Here is a 16,703-nt window from a genome sequence, read left to right on the forward strand (position 1 = left end):
TCGCGGTCCGGTCCGGGGCCTCCCATCTTCTTACGATGACGTCCTCTTCTTGTAGTCATGCTGCCGCGCAGGCGTACTTTGTCTGTCCTGTTTGAGGGCAGAGCAAAGTACTGCAGTGTGCAGGCGCCGGGAAAGGTCAGAGAGGCCCAGCACCTGCGCCCTGCAGTACTGCAGGTTCCCTTTAAAGATTTCCATTTATTTTAAGAAACATACGGTGCAGTGTTTCCTGTGATTTAGTAATTTTTTTTCACACTCAGGCTCAGTTGGAAGCACAGAAGGCAACGCAAGATTTCCAACGTGCCACAGAGGTTCTCCGAGCAGCTAAGGAGACGATATCCCTAGCAGAACAGCGGCTGTTGGAGGATGACAAGCGTCAGTTTGATTCTGCTTGGCAGGAGATGCTGAACCATGCCACACAGCGGGTAAGCGCCGAACCACTGGCTTTTATTCTACAACATATATTGGATTCTATCATTCAATAATTGGATTTCTTTCTGTTGAAAGCCTTGATTCTGTCTCACTCTTCACCTGGGTGATCATTTCTCAGAGAAGTGGTGACCTCCTTTTGTGATCTTGCAGCACATGCTGTTTTTGCAGATTTGGAGGACATAGACGTGAAATATCTCTAGTGATAAATTAAGTCTGAGGCTCCTTTTGACATTACTTTTTTTAAGAAGTTCTCATTTTTTTCCTAAATAAATGACTTTAGTCTTCCTGAGATGATGCAGCTCGTCCATTTTCGGGAAGCAGTGGTCCCCTTTCTCCTAGGTAGAGCATTGCTGTGAGACCAAGATGCTCAGTGGTGTGCTGATATTTGGAGCAGGACGTTGCTCTGTAAGGAATCTCATTTTAAGGCACACAAAAGGGGTATGTGAAAAAATGAAAACTTGAAATAAACAATTTCCAAGAAGAAAGGATCTGTATGGGTTTCTTTGAGTATCTGTGTAATACCAATAGTGGGAGAAGGCATGAAGCTGCGGTATGATGAATTAACTAAACTTACCGGGGAAAAGTCACTTAAATGAAAGTGAAAATCATATAATAAAATAGAGCGGTCATCTTGTGTTTTTTTTGTTTTTTTTCCTCTTCTTTTTTTGTTGCTTTTGTAAGGCCAATATATTTCACAGCAATTGGGTGACGTTGACTAATGTGCATGGTAACTTTCTCACTTTCCCTCACTAGTTAGTGTGAATTTTCATATAAATCCCAATACGTCATCAGTACATTGTTGAAGATTGGAAGGGAATTTTAGCCTTAGTCAGATTTGTACCCAAAATTCCAGTGTTTAAAGGGAATCTGTCATAAAAAATTTTTGCCACCTAGTATCTCATATGATGTGTGTTGTAGTGACAGAGACCCTGATTCCAGCAATGTGTCACTTACTGCTCCTTACTATGCTTTTGATAAACTTGTGGTATTATAGCAGGAAATTATCACTAGAGCACTAGTAATCCTGCTACGGTGTAGTCCTCTATATCCATGATCGCTGTATAACCATGCCCCCTACGATTGGCAGCTTTCTGTGTATACTTTGCATATTAAAAAAGTGCCAATCAGTGGTGTGGGTTATATACAGAGCTTGGCATTCAGAGAACGGCTAGATCTGCAGCACATAAAACAGGGATTTTATCAAAACTCTTGCAAGTGATACATTCGTGAAATTGGGGTCTCTGCCCCTGCTGCTCGCAGATGAGATAGCAAACATCTGGTGACTGATTCCCTTTAAAAAAAATGCTGTGTTGACCATTGAGCCATGTATACAATCTTTACACACAGAATTGTCAGGAATGATAGAAGCCCTGGCTGTGTACTATAAGAAGCTTCAGAATTAAAGGATGGAAACCTTCCGTGTGTGATCACAATGTGACGTTCATGACCTTGCACCAGAGGCGTAGCTAGGGTTTTGCCTTGGGGGGGTCGAAACTTCTGAGTGGGCCCCTAACCAGGTAACCTTGATTACAACTCGGTGACGCGCCCTAATAGTGGAGGAGAACCTCAGCAGATGACCACGCTATTACTGAAGATAATCTCTATATAAAGACCAATATGGATATTACCACCATATGGTCAGTGGTAGATACCAGTCCTACAGAACATATAAGAGATCTCTGCACAGTTACAGATAATGAGTTACCGCTGACGTTCTTTCTGATGGAATCGTTCATTTTTCCCGTCTTTTCCATCTGGCCCAGACCGACACGACAACTTCTTCCAGCTACAACTCGTCTGCAGAGAATACAACAAAGACACGTTTAACTTCTCATATTCCAGCTCCATCACCATCTATTCCCAACCTGCACAAACTCCTCATCCTGCTGATACCCCAATACTGAGCCGCTGCTGCCGTATGTGTCTCTATTACTGCACCTGATACCCCAATACTGAGCTTCTGCTGCCGTATGTGTCCCTATTACTGCACCTGATGCCCCAATACTGAGCCGCTGCTGCCGTATGTGTCCCTATTACTGCACCTGATACCCTGATACTGAGCCGCTGCTGCCGTATGTGTCCCTATTACTGCACCTGATACCCCAATACTGAGCCGCTGCTGCCGTATGTGTCCCTATTACTGCCCCTGATACCCCAATGCTGAGCTGCTGCTGCCGTATGTGTCCCTATTACTGCACCTGATACCTCAATACTGAGCCGCTGCTGCCGTATGTGTCTCTATTACTGCACCTGATACCCCAATAGTGAGCCGCTGCTGCCGTATGTGTCCCTATTACTGCACCTGATACCCTGATACTGAGCCGCTGCTGCCGTATGTGTCCCTATTACTGCACCTGATACCCCAATACTGAGCCGCTGCTGCCGTATGTGTCCCTATTACTGCCCCTGATACCCCAATGCTGAGCTGCTGCTGCCGTATGTGTCCCTATTACTGCACCTGATACCTCAATACTGAGCCGCTGCTGCCGTATGTGTCCCTATTACTGCACCTGATACCCCAATACTGAGCCGCTGCTGCCGTATGTGTCCCTATTACTGCACCTGATACCCCAATACTGAGCTTCTGCTGCCGTATGTGTCCCTATTACTGCACCTGATGCTCCAATACTGAGCCGCTGCTGCCGTATGTGTCCCTATTACTGCACCTGATACCCTGATACTGAGCCGCTGCTGCCGTATGTGTCCCTATTACTGCACCTGATACCCCGATACTGAGCCGCTGCTGCCGTATGTGTCCCTATTACTGCCCCTGATACCCCAATGCTGAGCTGCTGCTGCCGTATGTGTCCCTATTACTGCACCTGATACCTCAATACTGAGCCGCTGCTGCCGTATGTGTCTCTATTACTGCACCTGATACCCCGATACTGAGCCGCTGCTGCCGTATGTGTCTCTATTACTGCACCTGATACCCCGATACTGAGCCGCTGCTGCCGTATGTGTCCCTATTACTGCCCCTGATACCCCAATGCTGAGCTGCTGCTGCCGTATGTGTCTCTATTAGTGCACCTGATACCCCAATACTGAGCCGCTGCTGCCGTATGCGTCCTTACTACTGCCCCTGATACCCCAATACTGAGCCGCTGCTGCCATATGGATTACTGCACCTGATACCCCAATGCTGAGCCGCTGCTGCCGTATGTGACCCTATTACTGCACCTGATACCCCAATACTGAGCCGCTGCTGCCGTATGTGACCCTATTACTGCACCTGATACCCCAATACTGAGCCGCTGCTGCCGTATGTGTCTCTATTACTGCACCTGATACCCCGATACTGAGCCGCTGCTGCCGTATGTGTCCCTATTACTGCACCTGATACCCTGATACTGAGCCGCTGCTGCCGTATGTGTCCCTATTACTGCACCTGATACCCCAATACTGAGCCGCTGCTGCCGTATGTGTCCCTATTACTGCACCTGATACCCCAATACTGAGCCGCTGCTGCCGTATGTGTCCCTATTACTGCACCTGATACCCTGATACTGAGCCGCTGCTGCCGTATGTGTCCCTATTACTGCACCTGATACCCCAATACTGAGCCGCTGCTGCCGTATGTGTCCCTATTACTGCCCCTGATACCCCAATGCTGAGCTGCTGCTGCCGTATGTGTCCCTATTACTGCACCTGATACCTCAATACTGAGCCGCTGCTGCCGTATGTGTCCCTATTACTGCACCTGATACCCCAATACTGAGCCGCTGCTGCCGTATGTGTCCCTATTACTGCACCTGATACCCCAATACTGAGCTTCTGCTGCCGTATGTGTCCCTATTACTGCACCTGATGCCCCAATACTGAGCCGCTGCTGCCGTATGTGTCCCTATTACTGCACCTGATACCCTGATACTGAGCCGCTGCTGCCGTATGTGTCCCTATTACTGCACCTGATACCCCAATACTGAGCCGCTGCTGCCGTATGTGTCCCTATTACTGCCCCTGATACCCCAATGCTGAGCTGCTGCTGCCGTATGTGTCCCTATTACTGCATCTGATACCTCAATACTGAGCCGCTGCTGCCGTATGTGTCTCTATTACTGCACCTGATACCCCGATACTGAGCCGCTGCTGCCGTATGTGTCTCTATTACTGCACCTGATACCCCGATACTGAGCCGCTGCTGCCGTATGTGTCCCTATTACTGCCCCTGATACCCCAATGCTGAGCTGCTGCTGCCGTATGTGTCTCTATTACTGCACCTGATACCCCAATACTGAGCCGCTGCTGCCGTATGCGTCCTTACTACTGCCCCTGATACCCCAATACTGAGCCGCTGCTGCCATATGGATTACTGCACCTGATACCCCAATGCTGAGCCGCTGCTGCCGTATGTGACCCTATTACTGCACCTGATACCCCAATACTGAGCCGCTGCTGCCGTATGTGACCCTATTACTGCACCTGATACCCCAATACTGAGCCGCTGCTGCCGTATGTGTCTCTATTACTGCACCTGATACCCCGATACTGAGCCGCTGCTGCCGTATGTGTCCCTATTACTGCACCTGATACCCTGATACTGAGCCGCTGCTGCCGTATGTGTCCCTATTACTGCACCTGATACCCCAATACTGAGCCGCTGCTGCCGTATGTGTCCCTATTACTGCCCCTGATACCCCAATGCTGAGCCGCTGCTGCCGTATGTGTCCCTATTACTGCCCCTGATACCCCAATACTGAGCCGCTGCTGCCGTATGTGTCCCTATTACTGCACCTGATACCCCAATACTGGGCGGCTGCTGCCGTATGTGTCCCTATTACTCCACCTGATACCCCAATACTGAGCCTCTGCCATATGTGTCCCTATTACTACACCTATTGTGTGGTTCTCTGTGCTCTCTCAATTCTAAAGCACCCCTCTATAATATAGTAATACTGGGTGCAAGTGCCCTAGAAAACAGTGCCCATATTTTGCCCCCTAGAAAGTAATATTGCCCTGTGTGCCCCTTTGATAGCCACAGTAACCTGAGTTCCCCTATAACAATAAGTGCCCACTTTACATTTAATAATGTCCCGAATCTCCCCCCCTGTACAGCTCCCCTATACATAGTATAATGCTCTTTTATACACAGTATAATGCCCCCTCACTGTTTAGTAGCACCAACACAGTATACTGACCCCTTAGTAGCCTCCAAACTGTTTGATAGCTCCAACAATGTATAATGACCCCCACACTGTAATCTCCATACTGTATGATGGCCCCCTAGATAGCCTCCATATACAGTAGCATAATGCACCAAATAGTCCACAATATAGTATAATGCACTCCCCATAGGCAGACTCTATAGCATATGGCAGCCCCCATAGGCAGCACCCCCATATAGGCAGACCCTGTAATAATGCAGCACCCCCATAGGCATACTCTGTAGTATAAGGAAGCATCCCCATAGACAGACCCTGCAATAAGGCAGCACCCCCTGTAATAAGGCAACACCCCCATAGTCAGACCCTGTAATAAGGCAGCACCCCCATAGTCAGACCCTGTAATAAGGCAGCAGACCCTGTAATAAGGCAGCCCCCATAGTCAGACCCTGTACTGAGGCAGCCCCCCTATAGGCAGACCCTGTAATAAGGCAGCCCCCATAGTCAGACCCTGTAATAAGGCAGCCCCCCATAGTCAGACACTGTACTGAGGCAGCCCCCCTATAGGCAGACCCTGTAATAAGGCACCCCCCCATAGTCAGACCCTGTAATAAGGCAGCACCCCTATAGGCAGACCCTGTAATAAGGCAGCCCCCATAGTCAGACCCTGTAATAAGGCGGCAGACCCTGTAATAAGGCAGCACCCCCGTAGTCAGACCCTGTAATAAGGCAGCACCCCCGTAGTCAGACCCTGTAATAAGGCAGCACCCCCATAGTCAGACCCTGTAATAAGGCAGCCCCCATAGTCAGACCCTGTAATAAGGCGGCAGACCCTGTAATAAGGCAGCCCCCCATAGGCAGACCCTGTAATAAGGCAGCAGCACCAATTAAAAAATAAATAAATAAATGCTCACCTCTCTTCATCCTGGTTCCTGCGCTGCTCCCGCTGATCTCCTGACAGCGGGCGCCGGGCAGTGACGTCATCGCGCCCGCTGTCAGTGTCGGCGACATCAGACGCTGACACTGACAGGGATGATGGGAGGAGCGTAGCGCTCCTTCTCCCATCATTGCGATCAGCTGTGATCATCGGCTAAATGCCTGTACAGCTGATCTTCCGATGGCACCGGGCTCCCCCGCCTGCTCAGGGGCCCCATAGCGGCCGGGCAGCAGAGCAGGGAAGATCGATTCTCCCTGCTCTGCCGCAGAATGTAACTGTATCGGCGCGTGCCGATACAGTTACAGTGGCGTAGCTCCGGGTGGGCCCCCTCAGAGCACCTTCTATTAAAAGGATATGGATCTTCCCATGGTGCTTTTAGTGAGACCCTGCACCTCTGACAACTCCACCTGTTACAAGGATTTCTTGACAACCCGTTACTATTCTTATTCTAAAAACCCTAATGGTCAGCTGCAAGTTAAATTCACACAGAGGTTTTTTTTTTACCCTCTATTAAATCAGAATTCTCCACTGAAAATTAGCTTTGTAAAGTAGAAAACTCATTTAGAATATTTCTTAGGTAATAAAATGTTATTTGCTTGACCAAATCTTTGAGGTTTTTGAAATGTCAGGACAGTTCTTACAGTGCAGGTAAGACAAGTAACAGGTCGTCTATCTCACAAGTAGGAAGCAATGAATTGTTTTAATGTACGTTAGTTCTGTAGAGTTGAAGAGTAGAGTGACTGCGGGACATTCCGCTGTTCTGCTGCCTTGTACTTTACTATATTTTATAGTCAGTGAGTGGGTTTTCTCGTGTAGTAGAAGGTATGTCATGGTTATTTTTACTTTCTAGGTTATGGAAGAAGAACAGAAGAAGACTCGTAGTGAACTGGTACACAAGGAAACTGCTGCTAAATATAATGCCGCCATGGGAAGGATGAAACAATTGGAGAAGAAATTAAGGAGAAGCATTAACAAATCTAAGTAGGTATCCAAAGGACAGAACTATGACTTCGTTATATATCAGACTGACCCAAGCGTCAGACATGGGACCGTCACCTGCACGACAGCTTGGTCTTAGGCCTCCTTCACATGTCCGTGTTTCCAGCACGTGTGGTATCTGGTTTTTCATTGAATACTGCAGGTAACCATTATAACCTATGCTGCTATACACATACCCGGTGTCCGTGCAAAGCATAGAGACATGTCCGTTTTTTTCCGACATGGGCTAATACAAGTCTTTGGGTTCATGAATAACACATGCAGCACACATATGGCATCGGTGTACAATCCGTGTGCTGTCCGTGGTTAATATTACAAAGTATAGGAGAAGCTTTGTCATTTCTTTCTTTATCCATACCGGAAAAACACTGATGGTAAAAATGGACACAAGGATGGAAAACGCTGACATCAGTACCATTTTTTCACGTACGTGGTTTATATGGACGTGTGAAAGAGGCCTTAGAGTGGTATAAAATGTCAGTGATGGTTGCTCCCATCTGACATTAATTATAGTATGTTGGTTGTGGTCACTAGAAGTTACTGCCTAAATGACTGCCATACATGAGGCCCATTATTAGTTGTAACGGGTAATTCTTTAGCAGAGACTTTACTTTTGGCTGTAGATATCTGACTTGTAATGCCCTGACACCTTTCTGTCATATCCCGCATTTAAAGGCGTAGTGTACATTTGGGCGTTTAGCCTATTTTGGCCAGCGCTATATTATAATAATAAAATGAGCTAGTACTCTCCCTCCCCAGGCCCAGCGCTTGCTCTCCTCCACTGGTCCAGTCCCGATGTTTCAGCTGCAGTGGTAACATCATGCCTACAAGGCACATCACTGCTGCAGCCAATCACTGAGCTCAGTTGCTCTGCTGATGCATGCAACAAGAAGCATTGAGCTCAGTGATTACCTGCAGCCACGATGTTTGCTATTGTCATGGCATCACTACTGCACTGAAAAACCAAACATTGGTGGAGAGTCGGCTCTGGACCCCTGGGAAGGCATGAACTAGCACATTTTATTATTTTAATACAGTGCTGGTCAAAAGAGACCAAAAGCAAAAAAGTGGAAAAACCCTTGAAATTTTCCAGCACTTGTTTAGCATTGGACCGGACAGGCTAGCATTTTGCTCCTTGGGCGCTTCAGTGAGCTGTAGTCGCTCATTTCTCTGTCGCCATTTCACTGATTTTCATTTCTGATACCACGGTGTTAGGGGCTAACAACTGCATACGTGGAGCCCCCATAAAACCTCTTTTTGAGGTTTTGTAACCCATTCACTAGCCATAACAATTTGACACTTCCAAAACATTAATTTCAAAAACTGACTGTTTACTTGCTACCTAATACATCCCACCCCTATACAGGTGACTTAGTGCTGTGATAGCATTAAATAGTGTTATTCTCCTAAGCGGTCAGTGGGAGATCACCACTGGTCACTGGAATAGCGGTTTCTTGCTCTCCTCACTGCATGATAACAAGGAGGAGGAATTTGAGTAATAGTCAAAGTCGTGACTTCTGTCCATAATGGAAGCCGTGGCCCTGTGCCACATTGGACAGTGTGGATGTCTGAGGCTTCACTTGGTGCTGAGCAGATTGCAGCCTGGTGGATAGCGGGTAATGAAATGCCTTCTACTTGCTGCGCAGACGGACACTTGCATCATGTGTTGTGTTCGGCGGTCTCTCCTATACCCTATAATTAGATGAGTAGTAATGATACCCCAGAGACGGTGGCCTCGCTCTGCTCATGTCAGGGGCGATATTAATAGGATGGTGTTTTTCTGCCAGGAAAGCATTGAGATATGACACTATTTTTGGGTTTGGGAAGAAGTCACATCTGGTCAGTAATGAAATTAGAGGCGTTTCACTGTTCAGTTGAATGGGTGATGGATGTTATGATTTTGTGTTTTCAGGATGCAATTCCAGATTAATGAGTAACCCATGCTTGACAATTGCATTTATAGTGTAGAGAAAGGGCAGAAAATCTGTATACTTGCAGTTTATTTCTGTCCCTAGGTGTTAATTATTCCTGGTTTCCAGTAGAAGTGATGTGATTTGTATTTAGTGGAAACCTTCATGGATATATGTGCATTTAGCTGTCCTTTTAGTTTGGCCTGAAAAGCGTTATCCCCATCTTAAAAAATAGGTATTTTCAGATTTTGCAGTTTACTGCTTATTAAAATTTTTAGCTGGTCCTGGCTATTAATTAACACTTTTTCTTTTGTTTACAGCTCATTGACGTGAAGATCGACCACCCCTGCTAGACTGCAGAACATGAGCAGCACTTACAAGCTCGTTTATGCTGAGCTTGTAAGATCTGTTTTCAAGCTGTCTAGAATCATTGGAGCGCATGGTTACCTACCTCCTAATCTAGGGCAGCTTTAGGGCAGTGTTAACAAGCTAGACAATAGAGGTGGTCGGTCTCTTAGGCAATGAGGTGTAAATAAGTGTTAATATCTGAAGAACAGCTCTAGGTTTTAATAGGCAGTAAATTGCAAAAGTGCTTCCATTTGGACACCAATCTCTTCAGAGAATGTATCTAAAAGAGGGCAAAAGAAAGATTGTAACATGTTGGAAAGCGCATGAAGAGGAAAACTTCAGCATAAAAATTCATGTATTCTAAAACCTCAGCACTGTGAAGACCTCTCATCCAGCCTGTATTACTGGGAGCGTCACTTCCATACGAGAAATACCTGAAACTTGGATTAGGCTGCAAACTGCGTACCTGGGGGTCTGAAAATGAATGAAGGAATGAAGATTGTAAACTGAAACTGTGTAATTTTATTAACTAGAGATAACCACTAACATATTTAAAAAAATATTCTTTTCAATGTCAAAGGTGTACTTTGTAATGTGACATTTTGTCCAAAGATCAGAAACATTTAAATCTGAAATTCCCAGTAATGTCAGTATAAATCCCCTCGTGTGTGATTTCAGGATTTTGTATGGAGAGGTTTGTCTGTTCTTGGTTCAGTGCGAGGACCTTCTATGTGGAGCGCATATTCTTTTGATCATAGTTCTCTCCTCATGGTTTACTGTTATAGGACTGCTAACTTGATTCTCTACCGCCCACTGTTTGTGGATTTTGTCTGCCTTTTTCTTCAAGTCTTTTTAATAACTAATATTTCTTTTTATATTTCCTGTATAGACCCTATTTTGAAATGAAGGCAAAGTATTACCTGCAGCTTGAGGTTCGTACATAATGATGTTTAAGTACAACCCCGTAGGAAACCCGTTTAGGCAGAGATCTAGTCACAGGACTGGTCCTAATTAGGTAGGGGTATGCGATTACCCTTACTATTGGGTTAGACAGTAGAACAATTTCTACAGAAAGTAAGCCACCGAAAAAAGTAATAAACAATATCTTCATACCTATATTTGTGGAAACATTTGTCGACAACCTCTAAAACACGTGTTTCAGCATAGTCTCTGGCGAAACGCATGACCGATGTTAGTCATTGTGATCGGTGTCCATACATACTGTATATACCCATTAGTACAGGCATCCGGGATCTTACTACTTAATGAGGACCTATCAGTTCTCAGAAATACACAAAATATGATTAGAAGATGAAATTGTGACACGTTTGTCAAATTCATATAATTAGCAAATCTGATATTTTCTCTGAAAAGTAAATGTGGACTTGTATTCAGATCTGGTCAAGACTCGGTTAACAGATCAGTTCACCTGTTTCTCCGTTTCGTCAAGACACAGAATACAATGGGAAAAATCAGTTAGCATATTTCTCATATTTATATATTTTATAAATTTGCCAAAAGCGATGCACCAACAAAGTGAATTAATTTTCCAATGTATCTCAATGGACAGAGTGAATTAGGGGAAATTTGGTGAAAATGTTCAACAGTAGCCAGAGCTACATACAGAATATTAGTATTTCCAGGTCACCACCTGACAGCACCATGGAGGATGTCCTCCTTATCCATAGTGGGACAGGAAACCACGAGAGTTTAAAAGGACCCTCCCCCTACCACCCTCCAGTGTTTTTCCTGTCCCACTGTGGATGGGAACGACGAGAGCTCCGTCTGTCCCGTGCAGGAGGTGAGGATCGGGGAGGCTCGGCCTCTTCCTTCCCACTAAAGACCCTGCTTTGCTGACACCCGATTAATAGGGTCCTTCAGCAGCACCAGTTTTTCTGCTCCTGGTTTAGGATCGCTTCCCCCCGGGTGGGCTCTCGACCCTGGATGAAGCCCCGATGTACCTGCGTTTGGACGCCTCTGCAAGGTGCACCCTTGGCAAGCGGATCCCGGGGAGAGTAGTACTGCAGGCCATCGTAAAGAAGTGAGCCACGGTGTCTGTGGAAGGAGCACGGACCGGATCAGCTTCTCGGCAAGTCACTTCCGGTTCATGGCTGCCACGCGCGCGTCACTTCCGGGTCGCAGTCGGCAGCATGGGGCAGCGTCCTCTTCCCTCCTACTCCCCGCGACGTCAGGAGGCTCCGGGACAGGTGACGGCGTCGAATAGGATATAAGAGGTATGTGTGGGCTATAGGGGGTTACCAGCCTAAAGCAGCGGTATGGAGGATACGAGATCTGAGGCACTGCAGGAGGGCCAGGCACATGTGAGTCCCCAGCTAGGGGTCTGCTCCCTATGATTTTCACTAAAATGTATGGGCCCATCAGGTGTTTATATTGTTTGTTGTAGGCCCCGTCGGTGGGTAAGAAGCCTGGCAAATATAAGAATTGCCCCACTTGTGCCATAAAGCTCAAAGACTCCTGGCAGAAATCGCTCTGCGAGCCTTGCACCAGCCGTATTGTGGGAGAAGAGCAAGCTTCCCTAATGACAAATATGAGAGCCATCGTCAGAGAAGAGGTGCAGGCCTCGATATCTAGTTTAACTTTCCCCCAGCCCATCCAGTCTGACCCTCAGGATCCACAGAGATCTAGGAAAAGACAGAGAGAATCAGATCGGTCATCCGAGTTCAGCTCTTTTGATTCAGATCTGGAAGAGGAAGAGTTGAGCAAGGATCCTCCTGAAAGAGGGAAGAAATATTTGTTCTCATCTAACGATATAGATGAGCTCCAGGAAGCAGTTAGACGGACTATGCAAATTGAGGAGCCCTCAACTACTCAGTCGGTTCAGCATGAGATGTTTGGGGGGCTACGTTCTCAAACTTCGAAAGTCTTCCCTGTAAATGCCCATATTCGTTCTATGATTTTAGAAGAATGGGAAGAAGCAGAAAGGAGGATATCAATTCCTAGAGTCTTCAGGCTTCGCCTTCCCTTTGATCATGAGGAGGTCAAGGAGTGGGACAATATCCCCAAAATTGACATTCCACTTGCAAAAGTGTCTAAGAGAACCACCGTCCCATTTGAGGACTCCTCTAACTTAAAGGAGCCAATGGACCGCAAGGCGGTAGGGCTCTTAAAAAGAGCGTGGGAAAGCTCAGCGGCTGTAATCCGCACAAATATAGCGACGACATCTGTGGCGCAAGCTATGCATTTGTGGGTAGATGACTTGAAAGATCAATTGTCAGCTAGAACCCCTAGAGAGTCTATTAAAGCTATCCCTCTACTGAAACTAGCGACCGGCTTTCTAGCAGATGCTACTGCAGAATCAGTTAGGTTCACAGCTAGAGGCCAGTCCTTATCAAATGCAGCTAGGAGGGCTATATGGTTAAAGAACTGGTCAGGAGATGTTCATTCAAAGAATAAATTGTGCTCCATTCCCTTTTCAGGGGGCAGAGTCTTTGGGCCCATACTTGATGATATTCTGGAGAAAGCTTCAGATGAACAAAAAGGGGTTTCCAGAGGAGAAACGTAAGAAGTACCAGCCCTTTCGCAGGCCCTATTATAGTCAGAGATCAGACTATGGGGGTAAGGGAAAGCAGGGGAGATGGAGCTTTCAGAAAGGGGGAGAAAATAGGAACAAAAATAGAGATTCAGGTTCCTCGACCTCTAGATCGGAGTTTCGAAGGAAATTACGCCACCAGGATAGGGGTGCGGTTGGTGAACTTCCTGGGAGAGTGGGAAAGGATTACCAGAAGTCCTTCGGTCCTTCAGGTCATATCCCAGGGGTACAGAATAGAATTCGACTCCCTTCCTTCAGAAAGATATTTTGTGTCCAACGTCCATCTCTCTTCAGTCTCCCCTATGTGGTCGGACATACAGGATCTTTTGCAGATGGAGGCAATATCTCCAGTTCCTCCTCAACAGATAGGAAGAGGACATTGCTCAGGCCTCTTCTCTATAAAGAAACCTTCGGGGGAATCCCGAACTATAATAAACCTCAAGCTTTTAAACAAATGGCTGCAATACAAGAGGTTCAAAATGGAATCCATACGTTCCACGATTCCCCTGTTAGGAAAAGATGTAGTAATGTGTACTTTAGACTTAAAAAGTGCGTATTATCACGTACCAATCTTTCCAGATCATCAGAAATACCTCAGTTTTGCGGTAGAAAGGGAAGGAAGGATCTTTCATTTTCATTTTCGTTGCCTCCCATTTGGTCTGGCGACAGCGCCCACAGTTTTTACAAAACTTGTCGTAGAAGTGGTGTCTTATCTAAGAAAACGGGACATCATGATAATACCCTATTTAGACGATTTTCTAATAGTGGCAGACTCTGTGGGGCAGCTCAAAATCGATTGTCAGTTTGTGATCTCCACACTGCAAAAATTAGGATGGGTGATAAACTGGTCAAAGTCAGACCTCACACCCAAACCAAGAATAAAATTCCTAGGCGTTATCCTGGACTCAAATGTCAGGAAATCTTTTCTTCCAGACAAGAAGCGGTCCGATTTAATAAAAAGAATTCGCCAATTTTCAAAAAGTCGAATCTCTGTCAGGGACGCAATGAAGATCCTGGGATTGATGACAGCCTGCATCCCATGTGTCAGCTAGAGCCAGTTTCATTCCCGTCGGTTACAGAGAGCAGTTCTCGCTTCCTGGGACAGAAGACAAACCTCACTGGACAAGGAATTCCACCTATCCCATCAGGTCAGTCAATCCCTACGCTGGTGGACTATTCCAAGAAATCTACAGATGGGTGTCCCATGGATTCAGTCTCCAGCTGTCACGGTGACTACAGATGCAAGCCAACTGGGTTGGGGCAGTCAGGTCCTCAGAAGATACTACCAGGGACAGTGGAATTCAACAGACAGCAAGAATTCCTCAAATCACAGAAAACTACACGCAGTTTGAAAGGTCCTCTGTTCGGCTCAGGTCTGGCTAAAGAACAAACACCTAAAGATTCTCTCGGACAACACGACGACGGTAGCTTTTCTTCGGCACCAGGGTGGTCCAAGACATCCAAAATTACAACATCTGGCGGATCAAATCTTCAGATGAGCGGAGAAGTCGGTGCTCTCAATTTCTGCAGTCCATCTGGACGGTTCAAGGAACCAAGTTGCAGATTTTCTAAGCAGAGAAAAGCTGTCCGCTACGGAGTGGGAACTGAACAGCGAAGTTTTCAGCAGAATATGTCAACGTTGGGGAAGACCGACGGTGGACTTATTCGTGACCAGACGAAACGCAAAGGTCGGAACCTTTTATTCGCTGAACCCTCGAGAAAGACCTGCGGGAGTAGATGTCCTCTCTCAATCATGGAGCAGGGGTCTGTTATATGCTTTCCCCCCTCTTGCATTGATACCAAGAATCCTCAGGAAAATATACGAGGACAGAGCTCAAATTATTTTGGTGGTCCCTTTCTGGCCCAAAAGAAGCTCCTTCCCTCTGCTGAGGAAGCTGGCGGTAGAGGAACCCTATCTCCTTCTGGAAAGGGAAGATTTACTCTTCCAGGGTCCGATTCTTCATCAGAACCCAAAAAGCCTCCAATTAGCAGCTTGGATCCTGAACGCCAGATCCTGAAAGCAAAAGGGCTCTCGGAAGGAGTCATCTCCATCAAGCAAGTAGGAAGCCGGTAACTTCTGCAATCTATCTAAAAATATGGAAAAAAATTCTGCAGTTTTTGTGGAGACACAACGGTCGATGTTGACCACCCTGACATTCCTAAGGTTCTTGATTTTTTTTGCCACAGGGATTCAAAAAAAGGTCTTAAACCAAGTACTCTGAGGGTCCAAGTGGCAGCCCTCAGTGTATTTTATGATTCTGCCTTGGCTTCCCACCCTTGGATAGCTTGTTTTTCCAGAGCGGTTCAAAGGTTGAGACCCTTAATTAGGAAGACCATCCTACCTTGGGATCTTAACCTAGTCCTTAACGAGTTATGTAAAGATCCTTTTGATATAGCAAAAGATATAGACCTTGCTAATCTTTCCCTCAAAACAGCCTTCCTAGTAGCCATTACATCGGCTAAAAGACTGCAGGCCCTGTCCACCCAAAATCCCTATCTACAGATATTTGACGATAGACTGGTTTTAAGACTTGATCCAGGTTTCCTTCCTAAAGTGGTCTCTGCTTCAAATATAAATCAGGAAATAGTGCTTCCATCATTTTGCCAGCTTCCCAGAAATCAAAAGGAAAATTTTTTCCATAACTTGGATGTCAGGGAAACCGTACTTAAGTACTTAGAGGCAACTAGGGCCTGGAGACAGGATAGTAATCTCTTTGTCCTTTACGGGGGACCTAATAAGGGGGAAAAAAGCATCAAAATCCACCATTGCGAGATGGATTAGGTCCACCATTAGCCTAGCTTATCAGGCACAGGGTAGGGATCCCCCAGACAGTCCTAAAGCTCATTCATCCAGGGCTATGGCGGCTTCATGGGCAGAAAAAGGGGGGGCTTCAGCAGATCAGATCTGCAGAGCTGCATCTTGGTCTAGTCTCAGTACCTTTTCTAAACATTACAAGCTAGATGTAGTCTCTACTCAGCTAGCTTTCGGCAGGAAGGTGCTTCAGGCAGTAGTCCCACCCTAGGACCCCAAAAAATCTCCTTTGGTACTTCTCCATGGTGCTGTCAGGTGGTGACCTGGAAAATGGTAATTAGACCTACCGGTAATTGTATTTCCAGGAATTCATCCTGACAGCACTGTTATTTCCCTCCCTATTACAAATACGTTGTATACTTAGGTAAAGTAACATTTGTATAAAAATTGTTATGTTAAAAATTGTCTTTTTGCATCCATCCAGATGTGTTACTTTGCAAAATCACTGAAGGGTGGTAGGGGGAGAGTCCTTTTAAACTCTCGTGGTTTCCTGTCCCACTATGGATAAGAAGGACGTCCTCCATGGTACTGTCAGGATGGATTCCTGGAAATACAATTACCGGTCGGTCTAATCACCGTTTTTTCTGTCATGTCATAAAATATCCCTATGATACAG

General features: G+C 46.2%; 1 protein-coding gene across 1 annotated transcript in view; it reads left to right on the plus strand.

Moving 5' to 3' along the window:
• The window catches only part of SH3BP5 (SH3 domain binding protein 5), a 109,859-nt gene that overhangs the window by 77,948 nt on the left and 15,208 nt on the right, over window positions 1-16,703 (plus strand). The window contains exons 4-6 of the mRNA XM_077269010.1: window positions 258-422; window positions 7,319-7,449; window positions 10,615-10,657. Coding sequence (XP_077125125.1) covers window positions 258-422; window positions 7,319-7,449; window positions 10,615-10,657 — 339 coding nt within the window. The remainder of the gene's footprint in view (window positions 1-257; window positions 423-7,318; window positions 7,450-10,614; window positions 10,658-16,703) is intronic.

The sequence above is a fragment of the Ranitomeya variabilis genome, chromosome 6 (assembly GCF_051348905.1).
Source record: "Ranitomeya variabilis isolate aRanVar5 chromosome 6, aRanVar5.hap1, whole genome shotgun sequence".
Lineage (NCBI taxonomy): Eukaryota > Metazoa > Chordata > Amphibia > Anura > Dendrobatidae > Ranitomeya > Ranitomeya variabilis.